Here is a 16,503-nt window from a genome sequence, read left to right as displayed (position 1 = left end):
CAGAGGGTGGGTGACATGGTGGACGAGACGTGGAAATATTGGCTCTTTCACATAACGAGCGAGAGGAGCTCAGAGGCAGCGAGGGTGGTGGAAAAAGGGGTTGTACAGAACACGGCCGGCTTCTGCCTGGCTCGGTTCTTGACCCTCCCCGGCAGGATATTTCATCTCGTTTAACGGCAGTGGAAACTGTTGCTGCTTAACAAGATCAAATTATTATAGTTGCGTAGTTTCCTGCTTCTGTCTCTTTGCCCTGCAGCTAATTCAGTTCTCTCAGTCGGGTAAAAAGGCAAATTAGAAGGTCTTGGGAGCAGCCTGGCGTCCCCTCGTACTTCCATGATGATCCTCCCATCTGACTGGTGTTGTGGGGTTCCTTCTTAATTAACAGTTGTTCAAGAAAGAAACAGTGAGGCAGAAAGCAAGTCCTTTATTCTGGCATTGCACTAATACATATCAAAAGTAGAAATGAAATGATTTTCGATCTCTCCCACCCCCCCCCCGAAATAAACAACCACGTTTCTCTGTAGGCATGTGCAGCTGAAGTGCTGCCAACAATCTGCTCAAACTTTCCTCTTTCCAGACAGAGGCAGATAGATGGATTTGGTTTTATTACTCCACTTTCTAATCTTAAGTAATTTTTTTTTTCCTTTTTTTTTGTTTTTTTAAGTAGCAGAAATTACACAGACTCACATGTTCTGAGACGATCAGCGGGTTTTCTTGTTTTGGAAATGTGTATCTCTGCTGGGAAAGTATAATGCTTCTTTATTATTCTGTTGCCTATTTTAATTCCTTCTTGTGCTGTCTTCTTTCTGACCTCTCTTCTACTATTCAGTCTCTCTTACCGTAATGCAGTTTGTGCTTTTTGTTGAACTTGGTCAGACTTCCTCACCTATTTTTGCCCGGAGCCAGCTATTTCTTTACCTATCTTGTAAGTCTGTTATTCATAAGTGTTGTGGCTGAAGCTGCAGAAAACAAATTTAAGGCAGTGGTTAGAAGTTTGTACAATTAATTGTTTTTTTTGCTTGGTCAGCTTGAGTATGATGGAAGCAGAAATCTCTGTAAGTCAAGAAGTGGTAGCCTTTGCCATATAATCACTGCTGACACAGTAGACCAGAATTTTGCTTGTATTTTTCTTTTGCTTATGTGAATACGGTGACACTCAGCGTCTTGATAAGTCACTGATTTTTGTTCTGTTCCTTATTCCAAGGACCTTCGCTATCCCCACTGCTGTTTTCCCACTTTTATTTTTAATACACGACCTTCCCTTTGTTCTCTGTGTCGGGAATTCGTTCTTCCCGTAGTTTACAGCTGGTTGGTTCCGCAGGCATCTTCGCTCTCGAAATGAGGCTTTTCTCATCTCAGATGTTTGAGTATCTCCATAACAACCACATCGCTTTCTTCGCTGCTGCTTTCCTGGCAGCGCCCTGTCCTGGTGACAGTCTTTCCTTTGAACTCTTTAGATCTTTTCACTGTTGGGTTCCATGGTGTGGTGTTTTCCCTCTCCCATAACTGAAACTTCCTACCCAGGCACACCCTTTTTCTCACGACATCCAGGCACATCTGGCTTAGATGATGTGTATGTCTGTGTGGGGGGGTGTTGTTTTTAATTTTTTTTTTACTTGTAGAGTGTCAGGACGAGGAGGAGGGCACATCGCTGACTACGGAGCGCTTTGTGGTGGATGCTGATGCTGTCGGTGGGCACAGTACAGCGAGCAGCGTGCTACCTGCATACCAAAGCACACCTGCACAGGAGGGAGCTGAGGATACTTTGGGAACAGAAGGTGGGATCAGCCCTGTGAAGAAGGTGGAGGAAGATGGAAGATATTGCACCCTGCAGGCAACTGGGTCGACTTCCCAAGGCTCAGCGGCCCGTGACGGCCAGCTCGACCTCGCCTCGGTGTGTGGGCGGCTGTCGGATTTCCTCAACGATGTGAAGGCTGTGCCCCCACTTTCTGTGGTGGCACTTGCACAGGAGCCCACAGGTCACTCAGGGTCACGCGAACAGTGCGAGAGCTGTTACTCTGATGGGATTGAGAAGGAGGCAAAGAAGAAAAAAAGCAACGACAGAAGTGGAATGTGCGCTGAGAAAGCATCGAGTGGAATCCCTGCAGAGCTCTGCAGGCAGGATGTGTGTGGCCCAGCTACTCGCCGATCATCCAAATGCGCTTCAGCCAACGCTGCAGCTCAGCAGTCCTGCAAGGGGTCTTCAGTTCTGGAATCCAGAAGTAGCCATGATGGGACCAAGGGGAAAAAAGAATCGCTTGAGGATCCAGAATTTCTGCCACCGGTCAGGAAGAAGTCACGCACCTTCTATAGTGCAGGTAGATACCGGGGAACCCGCTGGCAGACAGTGACACGTGTGGTGCCAGCGGTGCTGGTGTTCACCGTACCAAAGGCACAGCACGGCGGTGCTGAGCTGCTCTGACTGGTATTGCAGTGCCTTCTACACTATTAGATGTGTGAAGACTTCTTCAGATAACTGTTCCCCAGTGCCTTATGTTTGAAGCATTGCTAGTGATGCTCTTTGTTTTACTGTGGAAGACGATTTTTGTGGTTTACTTTAAAAAAAAATCTTTTATGTTCATGCATTTTGAAGTATAGTAAAAAATGTTCTGTTTTTGGTTTTCGCCTGTCTTACTTCTTTTGATTTTTTGTGGGGGTTTTTTTGTTTGTTTTCGTATTGCATGCTCCCCATCTCTCTCTCTTTGAACAATGCATCATTTCTAGAGCAGCTAGAAGAGTTGGAGAAGATGTTCCAGGAAGACCACTACCCCGACAACGAGAAGAGGAAGGAGATTGCGGCTGTGGTTGGTGTAACGCCACAGCGTATCATGGTAACACCTGTGTGGGTAACAGTGCTGACTGTGGGTTCTGTGCAGAAAGTTGACAGAGAGGGACTGGGGCAGGGAAGAGGAGATGGAGTAGGAAGGAAAGAGGGGCTTCTGGGCAACGGGATAGCTGCAACTGGTGCTGGTAACAAGAGAAGGAAGAGAGCTCACAGAGATGGACACTGTACAACCAGCTGCTCCACCCACAATAGCAATGGAGTCTGCGTTTGCGTACTCCATCTCTTCCCACTTCCTAAGATGAGACACGTAATGGGTAGGCAGAAGAGGCTGAGGAGATTGGAGTTAATCTATTTTATCTCAAAGATCACGGGCAACAAAGTAAACTGGTATTGGGGGGTATCTTTCTGCTGTTATTCTTCTCTTTCTGTTTGCAATGGATCTTGCAGATTCTCTGGAAGAAAGGTTTCTTGAGGTCCCTTTCTCTGGAAGCAAGGTTTCTGGCCTCACCTGGTGATGTGTGGAGGCAGTCATTGCTGTTTTGTTGCCTGTGTCCCCATGCATAGATGGCTGTCTCTCTGAATGCATCCTTTCTTTCCATTTTTCAGGTCTGGTTTCAGAATCGCAGGGCAAAGTGGCGGAAATCAGAGAAGTTGAGCGTGAAAGACAGCAAAAAATATTCAACATCGTCAACTCTGTCGGTCCCCTTGGGGTCAGAGGGTTATGGGTGAGGGACTTACTCTGTTTTCTCATTTCTCCATAACAGATGCCTAATAAGTTAAATATTTCACTTTGCCATTTCCCCTTTCCATTTAAGCTATAGAGAGCTGACCATTGAGTCGGACCTCGGTAGCCTGTCAGATTTCTGGGCAAATTGTAGCAGACCCTCTTAAAAGCACTGTTGATTAACGTGTAGCACTGTTTTGAAATAAACCTGTTGAAATTGCTCTGGCTGAAGTCACGTAGAGAGCAAGGGATGAGGTAGAAAGGCCTGTGGAATCACCCCTTCGTTTTTAGTTTCTGTGAATGCGTTGGCCAGGTGCTTCGTGTGCACTTGGAAATTCTTTTATCCCAGTCCCTCTCCCACCATCACTTTCCATTTCCATGGATTTTCACCTGGCAGTGCAAGCATCGCTTGCTTAGGTCACTCTTACAAAGTCATGGGCTTCTTTGAAGAAACACAAGCTAGCACCTTTCATAGGTGAGCAGGGGACGTTTGTTGAGGGGCAGGAGAAAGGTGTATGTGAGAGGATAGATGGTCTTTCAAGGGAGAGGGAAGAAATTAGTCTCCGCAGGGACGTATTTATGGCAATCTGGAGTGAGAGTCTTCCTGTGAAGAAAACGGAACAAAAAGCGAAAAGTTAAGCAAGAAGTTGGAGACCACCTCTGACTGATTTCATTGCACTGTCCCTGCTGCCTGTCCTTGCCACACTGGAGACCTGGGGCTGCTTCCCCAGAGACTGGTGATAGTGTCCCTTGCACTCACATTTGCCCATTGTAGGATAGTTGGAAGAGCGTATGCTTTATCGTAATGTCTTGTCTCATCCTCTGGTCCATGCTCATACCCTTTCTGTGTACCTCCAGGGCACCTCTTCTGCCCGGGCCTCCACTGCCCGACAGCACTCACGACCAGTCTGCCGTGCTGGGTGTAGACACGACAGCTGGGAGCTACTCCAGCCTGCTCAGCGGACATCCTGCACCGCTTGCCTCCTCCTCAGGTAAGACCCCTGTCAGCACAAGTATTTTCCATGGCTGCAGCGTTAGCTGGTGGTGCTGGTAGGTTCCCAAACACTTTAAGGAAGGTCCTGTGAGAGTCCTACGCCATCAGTCCAGAAAGTGACACCAGGTTTAACAGCTCTCTGCTAAACAAGTGTCTACCAGCTATGTACCAGCACGGTGGTGCCTCCGTGCTAACGCCGGAGCCACGTCTGCAGTCCTCAGTCATGTCCTAGCACAGGCCAGCAAGGACTCCTGAACAGGACTGCGTAAGGATACGTGATTGGGGCATTCTTCTGTAATAGCTGTTGACACTGGTACTGCTTCTCTGGAGGATGATGAAAGTGATACCCTGGTTATTACGCTTTTCACGGCAGATGTACACATCCCATAGCCTGGTTTAGACTGTAAGGTTCTGGCTGCAACCTGTAGTCAGGTGAGCTGTGTGAGGAAAGTGCATTGTATAAACTGTCGGGGTTGTAGAGCTTCCCTCAGGTACCTTTACATCTCCAGAGGATGTTCCTTGACTTCTCCAGCCAGTGCAATTTTCCGTTTCGTGCCAGACCTGGAGGGAGGGAGGCTGGGTGACTGCATAAGCGTGCAGCTGAATTGCCGTTGCAGTGTTGGTGAAGGTCGGCGGGGTGTGCTGCTGGACCAGGTTTCTATCCAACATGCATTTAGACATCAGAGATCGATGGCAACCAGAAGGAGAGGAGTTGTTCAATTGTGTGTTCATGTGCAGAGTATCAGAGCATTCCCTACAGGCAGGAATGTTCCCTAAAGCATTTCCTATCTGTGCGTACGTTTTCAAGTTGGCACGACTTATAAATATTTCCGAAGTGATGAGGCCTTCACCGCTTCCTTAGGGACGGGTACCCCAAGCAACAGATGTGCTGACATGTGGTACCGTTGCGTGTATTTTCCTGCTTCCCAGTGTAATTCATTCTTTTGAATTTCATCCCATCATTTCTGCCCCCTCGCTGTATTCTAAATATAAAAGGTTATCAGTATTAAGGGCAGTTCTGTGCAAGTCATTTTCTAATAATGACCCGGAGACTTTAATGTATTTTTAATAGTGCTGATACCTTATAAGTGTGTTGGCACTGCAGAAAGCAACTGTAAGATTGTATCAATAAGCTTAGAATACTGATACATAGATACATATGCTAGAAGTACTTAATTGAGATACTTTCTTGATACCGTAGTTTAGCACTTCTGTTGGGTAAATTTGCCTGTCGTAGTCTCAAGGCAAGGATGACTTCTGTCAGTTTTGTGAGCTGTTTAACCAATATGACTGTAATTCAGTTAGTTCCAGTTTTTCCACTTCTTCTTGCAGCAGAGTAAATATGGTCAAAGTGTTTGAATAATTCGCTGCTTCCCAGAATGTTGAAGTTGTTCAGTCTGTTGAGTCCTGTATTTGATTAGATAAAGACCGAGATTTTACAAAATAATTCACTTAAGAGAAACAAACCAAACATCCTCATATTTCTACATTTGTATTCAGAACTCTCCTGGTTCCTAAAGTACATCTGCAGGCATGCTGTTTAGTCAAGAGAGAATATATTTGTCAGAGAAATGCAGTTTCATTCGGGGATGTGATCTTGTCACCTGCCTGTACTGAGACATTTCTTTGTGGGGAATCTGCACACTGGGATGCAGTCCTCCGTGTGGACAACACGAAAACATCTTTCTGATAGGAAAGAAAGGTCTCATCTGAATTCTTTGTACAAGGTGTAAGGAAGAAAAAGGGCAAGTGAGTGCCCTTGAGAGTGGGTATGTGAGAAAATGAGTGATAAAGTTGGCTGGGTTTTTACTCCTTGAATCCTTTGAACTTGCTGCTGACGGCCACCTGTTGCATTTACTGTGTATGCACGTAGCTTTTATGAAACACATGCTTCCTTTGCTTATCTGAAACCCTGCTATCTTCAGTGTTAAGGACGTGTGAAGATGGGAATGTAGTTCATTCTGCTACATCTGTGTGCGCGAACAAGCTTCCCCTTGTTCTCTTTAAATCGTGCTGGGCAAGAAGTAATGAAATCTATTTGTGTCATCTAAAGCTGGTAAATACTTTCCAGATACAGTTCTGTTTGGAAAAAAAAAAAAAGTACCTTTTCTAAATCACTTTGGAGGAAAGACACATGCTTTGCTAATGCCCACAGACTGTGATGTCTGATGATTGGTTTTTAACCTGGTTTCCTGAGGGGAGGGAGGAAGATGACATCTGTAATGGGCCACACACTCTCTTTGTTTCTGAAACCCACCCTGCCCTCCAAATTTGTTTAATTCTAATAAAATTTGACAGAAGGTGGAAGTCTTGAAAAACTGTGTTCCTACAAGTCATGGGAAAACTGGTGCCTGGGCAGAGTAGAGATGTACTAGCGTTCCCTCGAGGGAAAAGACTGTTTCTAGGTGCAGAGAGTCCTCATGGAAGAGAGATCTGCATGGCACAACTGCAGGAGAAGCTTCAGTCGCAGTTTTGCCTTACTAGATGCGGGGTACCACTGCCACAGGGAATGAAACTTGCTTTTTTGTTATCTAGCATTGCATAGGCAGACTTTTTAAGAACGAAAGCAGAAAATGAAATGGAAGAAAAATGAAAGACAGTGTGACTTTCGAATTCATTCAGCCTCCTTGTGCAGAGAAAAGCTTGCCAATAAATAGGGCCATCCAGGGTCCACCTATTTATTGAAATATTTCAGAAAGCAAAGGAGATAAAACTTGGATAGGATAAAATCCAAAGTAACAGAAGCAAAATAAAAGAAGGAACAAAAGAATACAAAAGGTCAGCAATTTACAAGGCAAAACGAATTGCTTCGTAGAAGTGGCCCTTGTGGAGACAGCTGGTGGCAGGTTTCAGCGAAATGAGGTGTGACCTCTGCGTGATGGTGCAGCTGTACCCAGAGGCCTGATGGAGTGGCTCTCCAGGTGCTTGGTAGCAGAGTGATCACCTTCAGCAGGACAAGCAAATGACTGAAGTGGATGAGAACAGTACGATCTGTTACCTGACACCTTCGGAGAGTGTTCAGTGCTGCCTTTGCCATTGTTTTTCCTTGTTCTAGCCAGTAGTTCGGACTGTCTGTTGGTTTGTGGGTTCCTTTTTTTATGTCCCACTGTTCAGCACAGTTTTCCAAACAAGCTGAATAAAAATGCCAGTAAGTTGTATCTGAGATGTATTTTACCTTGCTGACAGTTATGGCTTCTGATTAGCCACACTACTTGCCGTAAGAGCCTTTTGTCCTTCAAAAATTCAGTCTTGAGCTTGGTTTGATCTTAGAATTTTTTATTTTTTTTTTATTGCTTTTGCTAGACAGATAGCTTTAAAATAATGGAGGGGTTTGCTTTTGACATTTGCAGTTATTTGAAGTTTTTCTTGGTTTTCTGAGGTTTATTGTGGATAGATATCTGTGCTTCATTGACTTAAAACAATTGGTTTATGTTTTCTTTAGAGCTGATCCTTTAGAAAGAAAAGTTACTTTTTATGTCTCTGATCTGTGGGAGGAGATTTTTCTACCCCGCTGGTGCTCTTGCAGGAAACACTTTCACAGAATCACAGAATGGTCGGGGTTGGAAGGGACCTCTGGGGGTCACCCAGTCCAACCCCCCTGCCGAAGCAGGGTCACCCAGAGCAGGCTGCACAGGACCTTGTCCAGGAGGGTCTTTAATATTTCCAGAGAAGGAGACTCCACTACCTCCCTGGGCAGCCTGTTCCAGGGCTCTGTCACCCTTCAGAGTGACGAAGTTCTTCCTCATGTTCAGACGGAACACTTTGTTTCATATGGCTGCCTTGCTGAGGACAGGTCAGGAGCCCAGCACATGCAGGTAGCTCTTGTGCACATAGCAAGATGGTTATTCAGTGGCAGAGGTGGGATTGTAATGGAAGTCTTGGGAGCAATTGGATGAAGTTGGATACAATCTGTCAAAGAACAGTAAATAAATGGCAAGCATCTAATCTAATGATTTCACTTATAGTATTTGGGCTTGTGAACAAATTACTTTAAAGCTGATGATGTGTAGCTGACACAGCAAGCGAGAGTCATAGCTCTTAAACAAGGAGGTACTGAAGTGCTGAAAATCCAGAAGAGGATCAGACTGACATGCTTCCCAAAGCAGTGCAGTTGGAGAATGAAGTTGGCTTACTGATCTTCAGTCCATTAAATAAAGAACGCCGTTGCTCCTAAATTCGATTAATATTTTCTCGACTTTCAAGATGTTGTTTACAAGAGAAATGTGTTTTCTCATAATTTCAGGAAGAGGATGTATCTATGAAAAGCTTTGCGATGGCCTTTGATGTTCCAGTAAATGCTGCAATTACACAGGCATATTTCATTAAAAGAAACTGGGTTGGGTAGCGGGTGACGTTAGAGACTCTTAGTAATAGAGCCTTTTGCTGAACTCTTGACTTGATGCTCGATGCTAGCAGCCCTAGCAAGGAAACCATCTGAGGTTAGACTGGTTGCTCAGCCTGGAAACACCATCAGCTGCATTGTGCCCAACGCCGGCCTTGCTGAAGTTACAATCATGGTCTCTGGCCTCCCAGTCTGCAAGCAGCTGCATAGTTAACTGCCTGAATCGTCGCAGGCATCTCATGCCAAGGCCTTTTGGAGTCAACGAAATAAGTGCTTGACTAAGCAAGTCATGTGTGGCTGATGTCAAGGGGAAGGGCTCCAGCGCAGATGGGTGCCACTCGGGTAACAGATCTTGTGCATGGGATCTCGTCTGTTAGCAACAGTGAAAGCAGCTTCCTAGAACATTTGAAAAACCATGTTTTCACAGCTGAAACCACAGTTGAAACCATGCCCTGTTGTAAGTTCACGGACACCTCTCTAGAATAGGCCTCAGTCTCCTTCAAGACTGGTGAAAGACTGAAATCACAGTCATCCCGACAGAAATATATACATCCATTTTTGGTAATTTAAGACTCTTTCCCATGCATTGGAAGCTATTTGTATGAAAGAATGAGTCTCTTGACTCTACTAGGATGTTGAGGAAGCAGCTGTAGCAGGGGGAAGACAGCTGTGTAGCTGAAGAGTTGGAATAGCCGTTCCTGAGTTAAGACAAGTGCAGCGCCAGGACCGGTTCAGAGATCTGAAGCTGCAAATTATTAAATTGCTCACCAAAAATTCCCAAGGTTGTCTCATGGACTGAAAACCCAGAAATAGTGGAAGTGATAAATGAAAAATCCTACTGTTACATTCCCATGTTCACTGGAAAGCCTTCTGAGGATATCTCTCTCTACATCGGTGTAAGGAAGAGCAGCAGAAGTATAAAATGTAAGTATTATCTCAAGCCAGTGATCGGAATTCATCATTGAACAGGATACTGGAATCTGCTGTAAATACAGTCTCAGATTTAGCAGATACTGCTTCTTTGGGAATTGTTTATTGTTACTGCATTTGTGGCTTTATTCAGAAGATACAAATTCAGTGTATTTCTTTGAAAGGACTGAGAAGTAGAGGAGACTTCAGAAAAGGCTGAACCAGCTCTTTGGAGGCCGAGTGTGCTGTCCTCACGATCGCATTGCCTGTGGGTCCTGTTGCCGTGATCCACAAAGATCGTCTGCACTAAGTGTTGCAAATATTTCAAAAAATCGATCTTAATTCTTGGTAGGTGTGAAAGTGGGTTTAGAAGTGATTTGTTGGGCTGTGGAGTCTCCTTCTCTGGAGATATTCAAGACCCGCCTGGACAAGGTCCTGTGCAGCCTGCTGTAGGTGACCCTGCTTCGGCAGGGGGGTTGGACTGGGTGACCCACAGAGGTCCCTTCCAACCCCGACCATTCTGTGATTCATCCTGAGCAAGACTCAGGCCATCTGCAGAATAGCTAATCCTACTGTCATCAGTGAACTGAAGCTTTATGAGGATATAGACTGTTTTGCAGGTAAATTATGCCCCACATGGCTGCTGTTCCATACTGTTTGTGTGAACTGCTACGTTCTGGGACAGAATGGTCAGGAGAACCAGTGCAAATGAAGGTTTAAAATAAACCTAGAAGAGATCTTTAGCTTCATTTCTGGCCAAGTCATTTTGACTTTTGAGGAAACCACACGTTGTCTTGATTAGTGCTTTGTGGTATGGGGCTAGATGCATGCTGTGTCCCAAAACAGGAACGTGACGGGTACATGGTAGATGCTGCCTGACATATAGAACTGGTATGTTCAGACAGAAAAAATAAACCACTGAGAATTGTCTGGGCATGTGAATGCTTTAGAGATGCCATCCTCAATTTTGCTCTAGTTTTCTAAATGAGCCCAAAATCGGGGCTGTTCAAGTTTTCATTGAAACAGCAGGACTCCCTCTTTCCGTAGGTGCAGAGTCTGAAAAAAATGGAATGTGGGAAGATGCAGTAAGACAGGCACAATGGCACAGCACACTGGGAATCTGAGAAAGGGTGATGCAAGGTGTTGAGGTGGAATCTCCTTATCAGCTCTCTGGGCACGCATACCAAAATTCTCTGATGGTGGCTCATGCTTGCTGTGGCAGCTGTATGTTTAGGTTTTATGTTTGAGGCCTTTAATTCACACCTGGTGGAGTGCATTTGATGTTGCTCCGTATGACTGCAATCTGATGTTACTGTGTGTGTGCAGCTGTGAGCTATCCATGCTGCTGGCTTCCCCTGAAGGCTTTACAGTGTGTGGGAGCAGACCAGCTTTACCTGAACAGTCAGTGATGTGCTCTCGTATCTGCCTTATCCATGCACTAGTTCAGCCTAGCTAGACTTGAAAAATCGTTTCGAATTGTTTCATGCACACCTGATGGTTACACTTCTCAAGAGAGCAATCATTTGATAGTTGGCATCATAAAAGAGAGTCTTGTTCTCTTGCACCATGTGCAAGCTTCTTGAACTTCTGTGTATACATATTACTCTGGATCACTGGCATGCATGATTCTGACCTTTGCATTTCCCATATTGTCCTCTTTCCACAGAGGCTGTTCTGTAGGAAACTGTTCCTCTCTGCTTTTCCAGCAGTGGCTGCGGAAACAGGTCACCAAACAAGATTCTAGCAACCAAATGGTGTTGATTTCCTTTTCCATCTCCTAGTTTTTGTTTTTTTTCCCAACGTTCTTCAGCTGACATCTCTGCTTTTTTTTTTTTTTTTTTTTTTTTTTGGCGTGACTCATCAGAGGCCAAACCAGGAGTGAAAATTTGGTTAAAAAATGGCCTAGGCAGTGGATCTCTAAAGGCACGTTTTTGTTTCTTTCAAACGACAGTTAACGTTTTTCAAAAGAGTAATCTGTGCAGCCCACTCTTCCCAGAGGACACTAGAGATGGAAGATGGCTGGGGGATTGCTCCTGGCTTTTTTTCCAGGAAGTACTTTGCTTCATTTGGCTGCCTTTTTGAGAGCTGAATAAATCCAGGGTGCAGAGACTGAAACCATGAAGGTAATTTTATTTAACCAATAAACAACATTCTGTGTTCTAGAGAGCTTGCTGCTACTCCCTTTTGCTTCCCAGCAGCAATGCTGGTACTTGTTTACTTGTATTCCCATCAGTTAACCTCCACTCTTTCACCAGCATCTTGCTTTTTTGTCCTGCCACTCTTGTCATCCCCTCTGCTTGCTCCTTTTAATTCTCAGTATGACAGCATGCCATAACAGTCTCTCTTTTTTATTCACAGTCTCTTCGGTGGCAGGAGCGGTGGCACCTTGCGCAGCAGTTCAGACAAAGGCGTTGCCCCAGCTCAGCTTCAGCTCCAGCAGGATGGAGTGCTTCCCTAGTCTTCCCAGCCCGCCGCCCATCCGCAGGGCCAGCCTACCCCTTGGTCTGTCCTTCAACCCCCAGAGTCATATTGTCCCCTTGATGCTGGACACTCCCAGCAGTGAATGCAGCTTGTCCAGTCAGGAAAATGGCTCCAGGGAGGCCTTCGCTTACAGCGTCCAGAATCAAGGGTAGGAACAGATGAGGCTGTCTTTGAGGGAGGTGAAAGAGGTGAACCCTGGGAGAAGCCTTGGGAGGGTGAGAGTGGGACGTGGGATGAGGAATAGGTGGGAGCATAAGTGAGAAGTTAGACTAGGGAGTGAGAATGTCCTTCAAATGGAATATGAAAAAACCTACAAAGTGCATAGTAGGACAGGGCACCTGCTGTCAGAGAAGCGATACCTTTAATCAGAGCGCTTTCAGAAGCGATTACCTGTCAAGTGAAAGTGGGGTTCAGAAGCACAGTGAAAAGGAATCCTCGAGAGAGGAGGTTTGAAGCGTTGGGCTGTGCTTTGGAGAGTGGGAAGAACTGAAGGAAAGGTAATCCCCGCTGACGCGCATCGCTAGAGAATCCTGCTGCAAAAGCCGCTTGGCTCGGGTGGTTTCTGTTGCCCTTGTCCTGTGCCTGGCATTTGGGAGAGAGGGTTGGAGTTGGATCGGGGTTGGGACAGCTGTCAAGGGGAAGGTACAACAACTGTTTATTGTACAGTTTGCTGTAGCTGTGGCCTCTACTTTAATCTCTGAATTGCCTCTCTCCTTGCTCTCTGCAGCTTGAGTTCACCGGTTTCCTGCAGTTACCCTGAGCAGCTGGAGTCGGCGGGCAGCCTAGAGACCCCTTACTGTCAGTACAGCTGCCAGGATGGATTTTACCAGCTGCCCCAATATCCCCAGCAGCACCAGCTCTCCCAGTTCCACCACCTGCCAGGTCACCTGGCCAACAGCGTGCTCCCCAGTGTCCGCCTCACTCCCACGACACCCACCGAGTCCCACGCAGCTTTCCTGGCCTTGCCTGGCGACGGTGGAGTCGGAAGCTACGGGACAGCAGGAGCCACTCAAGGCTACGCACAAAGCCACGGCGGGGGACACGTCTTGTTCCAGCAGCCCAGCGGAAACTTGGGTAAATTCCTGAAATCTTTGGGCATCCCGCTCCTCTGGAGTGACTAAACGATACCCTGGGATGTTCAGGGTGACCGGTGGTTTTACAGATGACGGTGACAGAAAGAAGGAATGCGCATACACGTGCACAAATATAGATGTGCTGCCCATCTTTTTTTTTAATCTCTGTGTATCTTCTTTTAAAGTGCTGACCCATTAATTGGAATCAAAAGTTACTAGGCTGCGCGTCGGAGGGAGCGTTACTGTGTGAATATGTCAGGTAGTGCAACGGTTTTGTCTGGAATGGAGAGCTAACTTCTGCAAACTCACATGCCTGCAGTTGTACGCGGGTGGGGGTCGAGGCTGCAAAGAGAAAAGGTGCCACAGCAGGTGGAATGGTCGGAGACAGCAGGAAGAAACAGGCTTCTGACTGCTGGGCTTCTGCAGAAACCATTCTGAAGGAAAGTTGTGTATCTTAGGGTCATGCAGAAGAAGGTAGAGAGAGGGGCAAACAGACTATGACTATAACTTCTTTCTTTTTCTTTGTCTGACATGAATTTGCAACACAAAGCGCTTCAGCATAGTTTTCTAAAAAATAACTGGGTGAAAACGGCATTGTTGGCCTCCTTGTTTTGTGTCAGGGATTTGTATCTCGAAGTTGTTCAAGCCCAAGTACAACCAAAAGCTAAACCACTGCAGTTTATTTGTTTGGACTGTCAGGTTTGTTAAATTAAGCTCAGTAGTCCAAAAAGTACAGCTCTGTTCTTACCACAAAATTAGAGAACAGAGGTTTCAGACCACAGGTGCTGCTCCTGGCTTTGTACCGTTTTCGTGGACCTTGTCAGGGAGAGAAGTCTGACTCGCGGGCCGGTGGGTGCGAGCTGGCTCACGTTCGCACTGTTCACGGCCGACGTTCCCCAGAAGGGGCTGGCAGCACCCGTGCTACCTAGCACACTTGGCCTGGTTCTCCTCTCTGGTTGTAAGGCATTCATTGTTATTTTCTGTGGTTTTTCAGTTTGAAGTGCCAGACATAGTGAGAGGGCCGTGTCCCAGCGCCCCAAATTAATGTTTTTGTAGCGTGATGCCAGGAGTGTGGGTTGCTCACCTTGGGGATGTGTAAAGCCTCGTTGGGGCTGACAGAGTTGGAGGATTGTTGAAGGAACAAAGGCAGAGCTGGTGGTCTCTTATTCCATACTTGTGTTCCAGGAGGGGATCCTATGGCTATTAGGCAATGTGGATGACCAAGGCCTGGGCTTCCAGAAGTGCAGTGGGGAGGGAACCAATCTGTCAGTGTAGACATGCCCATAACCCGTCCTTCAGCATGTGAGCGAGGCAGCAGTTTAGCTGGATTCTAGATACCAATTTAAAAAGAACCCTGCTTCCTGGATTGCAGCTTTAATACGTGAAAGTGAAGATTAAGCATCCAGCTTACATTTTGCAGAGCTAAGCTGGAAAACAGGATTGGAGGAAAAAAAACTGAGGGGGGAGGTGTCTCTAGTATCATTACATATACTCAAGGTCTGTGCTGAAGTGACGTCATATTTTTTAGATTACAACAGTGCTATGAACTTCCGAAGTTTTTCCTCCTAATAACTATGTTCTCGATAAATACACTGGGATGTAAACAACAAAGTTTGCCTTCGTCCGTGTGTGATGTCTGCTCTGTGGCAGCAACCACTGAGGCAGAACTGTAATGCTGCATGCTCTCTGAAGCACGAGATACGCATTTTTACATATATATGGTTTTATTCCTCCTGTCCTTATTTTCATTATTCTGCCTTTTCTTCCTTGCTGCTTCCTCAGCAGGCATCACTGCCCATCAGGCTGTCCCCTGGAACGATTTCTACGTGCAGGGAGCCCCGTTCTCGAACCAGTTGCACTCACGATTGCCATTTTCTAGCGCAGCGGGAGGGCAGTACTTCACAGAGCAGATTTCCTACGCTCAGCCGCCTCGCCTGCCCTCCTCGCCGTATTTTCTCCAAGTGCCCAATGGAACAACGCTGGGATCCGTGCCACCTGCTGGAAAGCAGAAGGGAGTGACACCACCAGACCAGAGCTCGTACCAGAACCACCGAAGAGAGCCAGAGCTGACATCGCTTGCTGAAAGAGAGGAAGTAGGGAGTAGCAGCAAGAGAGGAGAGACTTTTGTTGGTAACTGAAAGGCCAGCTGATTTTTTTTTTTTTATGGAGAAGGGGGGGATAAGCAAAGAGTTCCAAGACAGCAGTAGCTCCTCTGGGTGCAGAATGTGGCATGAATGGGAATGGAACTTTCTTTTTCTGGGTTGCTGTCCAAGACAACTCCCAATTATCCTATATCTAGTTCTTCGATTCATCTGTTTTTAGAAATGGGGACTTTTACAGGTCAGTCAAATAGGCAGCAAAGTTCTGTCCTCTGTCAGACGTTGTTTGTTGTGAGCTGACTGGCTACACGGGACTGATTATTTCTAAGATTTCCAGAGGTGTGTACAGCTCTCTTCAAGGCAGAAGTTCTTGAGCAAGAAGAGAGGACAGGGAAGGGAGAGCTTTCTGTTTGGATTTCCATTTTCAGACTTTTATTTTGGAAACAAAATTACCTTGCTCTAGATTTGTTGAAAAGGTGTCACGTGCCTTAAATATTGTTTGGGGGTGTGTGTCTAATTTTGGAATATAAAACATTTGAAAAAATTCAAGTTATTCTGTGACACATTTTCTTATGACTCTGTTTTTTCTTCAGATATTACAGAAGAAACTAATGAGTGATGCTGCACTCTGAGGAAAAAAAACAAAGGAAGAGGAAACATTACCATTTTAAACTCTGCGAAATAAGAAGAGACAAAAAGAGAGACAAGAATAATAATATTTGCAACACAAGCACTGTTTTGTTTCTTTTTTTGGGTTGTATTTTTTTTTTTTGTTATTGCCATGATTATTCTCCCGCTGAAGAAAGAAGCAGGGAAATTTCAATCAATAAATCTTCTGGTCTGTGTTTTTTGCAAATCTCCTGACTTTATTCTTCTTAATAAATTCTGATTTTGGGGAGCTCACGGACAGCAAAGAGCTGATACAGGCAGCAGGGTCCCAGGGGTAGGTGGAAATCCCAGACCGTGCAGGAGTCAGAAGGTGTGGCTGCTATCTTGGAATACGTGGGAAGCGAGCCCAGGAAGAACAAGACTTGTGCAAAGCAGGGGGAGGAACTCCAGCGACTGCAGCTAATTTTAGGGACTTCAGATAGCGCAA

General features: G+C 45.9%; 1 protein-coding gene across 1 annotated transcript; it reads left to right on the top strand.

The window, feature by feature from the left end:
• Positions 1 to 15: 15 nt before the first annotated feature.
• NOBOX (NOBOX oogenesis homeobox) lies at positions 16 to 16,059 on the top strand. Its single transcript, XM_075418637.1, has 12 exons — positions 16 to 168; positions 257 to 278; positions 830 to 925; positions 1,322 to 1,429; positions 1,623 to 2,318; positions 2,725 to 2,831; positions 3,392 to 3,510; positions 4,368 to 4,501; positions 12,113 to 12,383; positions 12,963 to 13,309; positions 15,091 to 15,438; positions 16,001 to 16,059. Exons 1-12 carry the CDS (start codon positions 16 to 18, stop codon positions 16,024 to 16,026), a joined length of 2,427 nt encoding a protein of 808 aa, XP_075274752.1. The 3' UTR covers positions 16,027 to 16,059.
• The last annotated feature ends 444 nt before the right edge of the window (positions 16,060 to 16,503 follow it).

Source organism: Opisthocomus hoazin, chromosome 1 (assembly GCF_030867145.1).
Source record: "Opisthocomus hoazin isolate bOpiHoa1 chromosome 1, bOpiHoa1.hap1, whole genome shotgun sequence".
Taxonomy (NCBI): Eukaryota; Metazoa; Chordata; class Aves; order Opisthocomiformes; family Opisthocomidae; genus Opisthocomus; species Opisthocomus hoazin.
The sequence above is the reverse complement of the archived record's forward strand: the minus strand, read 5'-3'. Positions and strand labels throughout refer to the sequence as shown.

Bases quoted from the DNA above. Each gene is read 5' to 3' on its own strand.
- NOBOX (XM_075418637.1), top strand. From the start codon at position 16: ATGGTGGACGAGACGTGGAAATATTGGCTCTTTCACATAACGAGCGAG. The intron at 3,511-4,367 runs GTGAGGGACTTA...GTGTACCTCCAG, and splicing joins TTGGGGTCAGAGGGTTATGG to GGCACCTCTTCTGCCCGGGC. The intron at 12,384-12,962 runs GTAGGAACAGAT...TGCTCTCTGCAG, and splicing joins TACAGCGTCCAGAATCAAGG to CTTGAGTTCACCGGTTTCCT.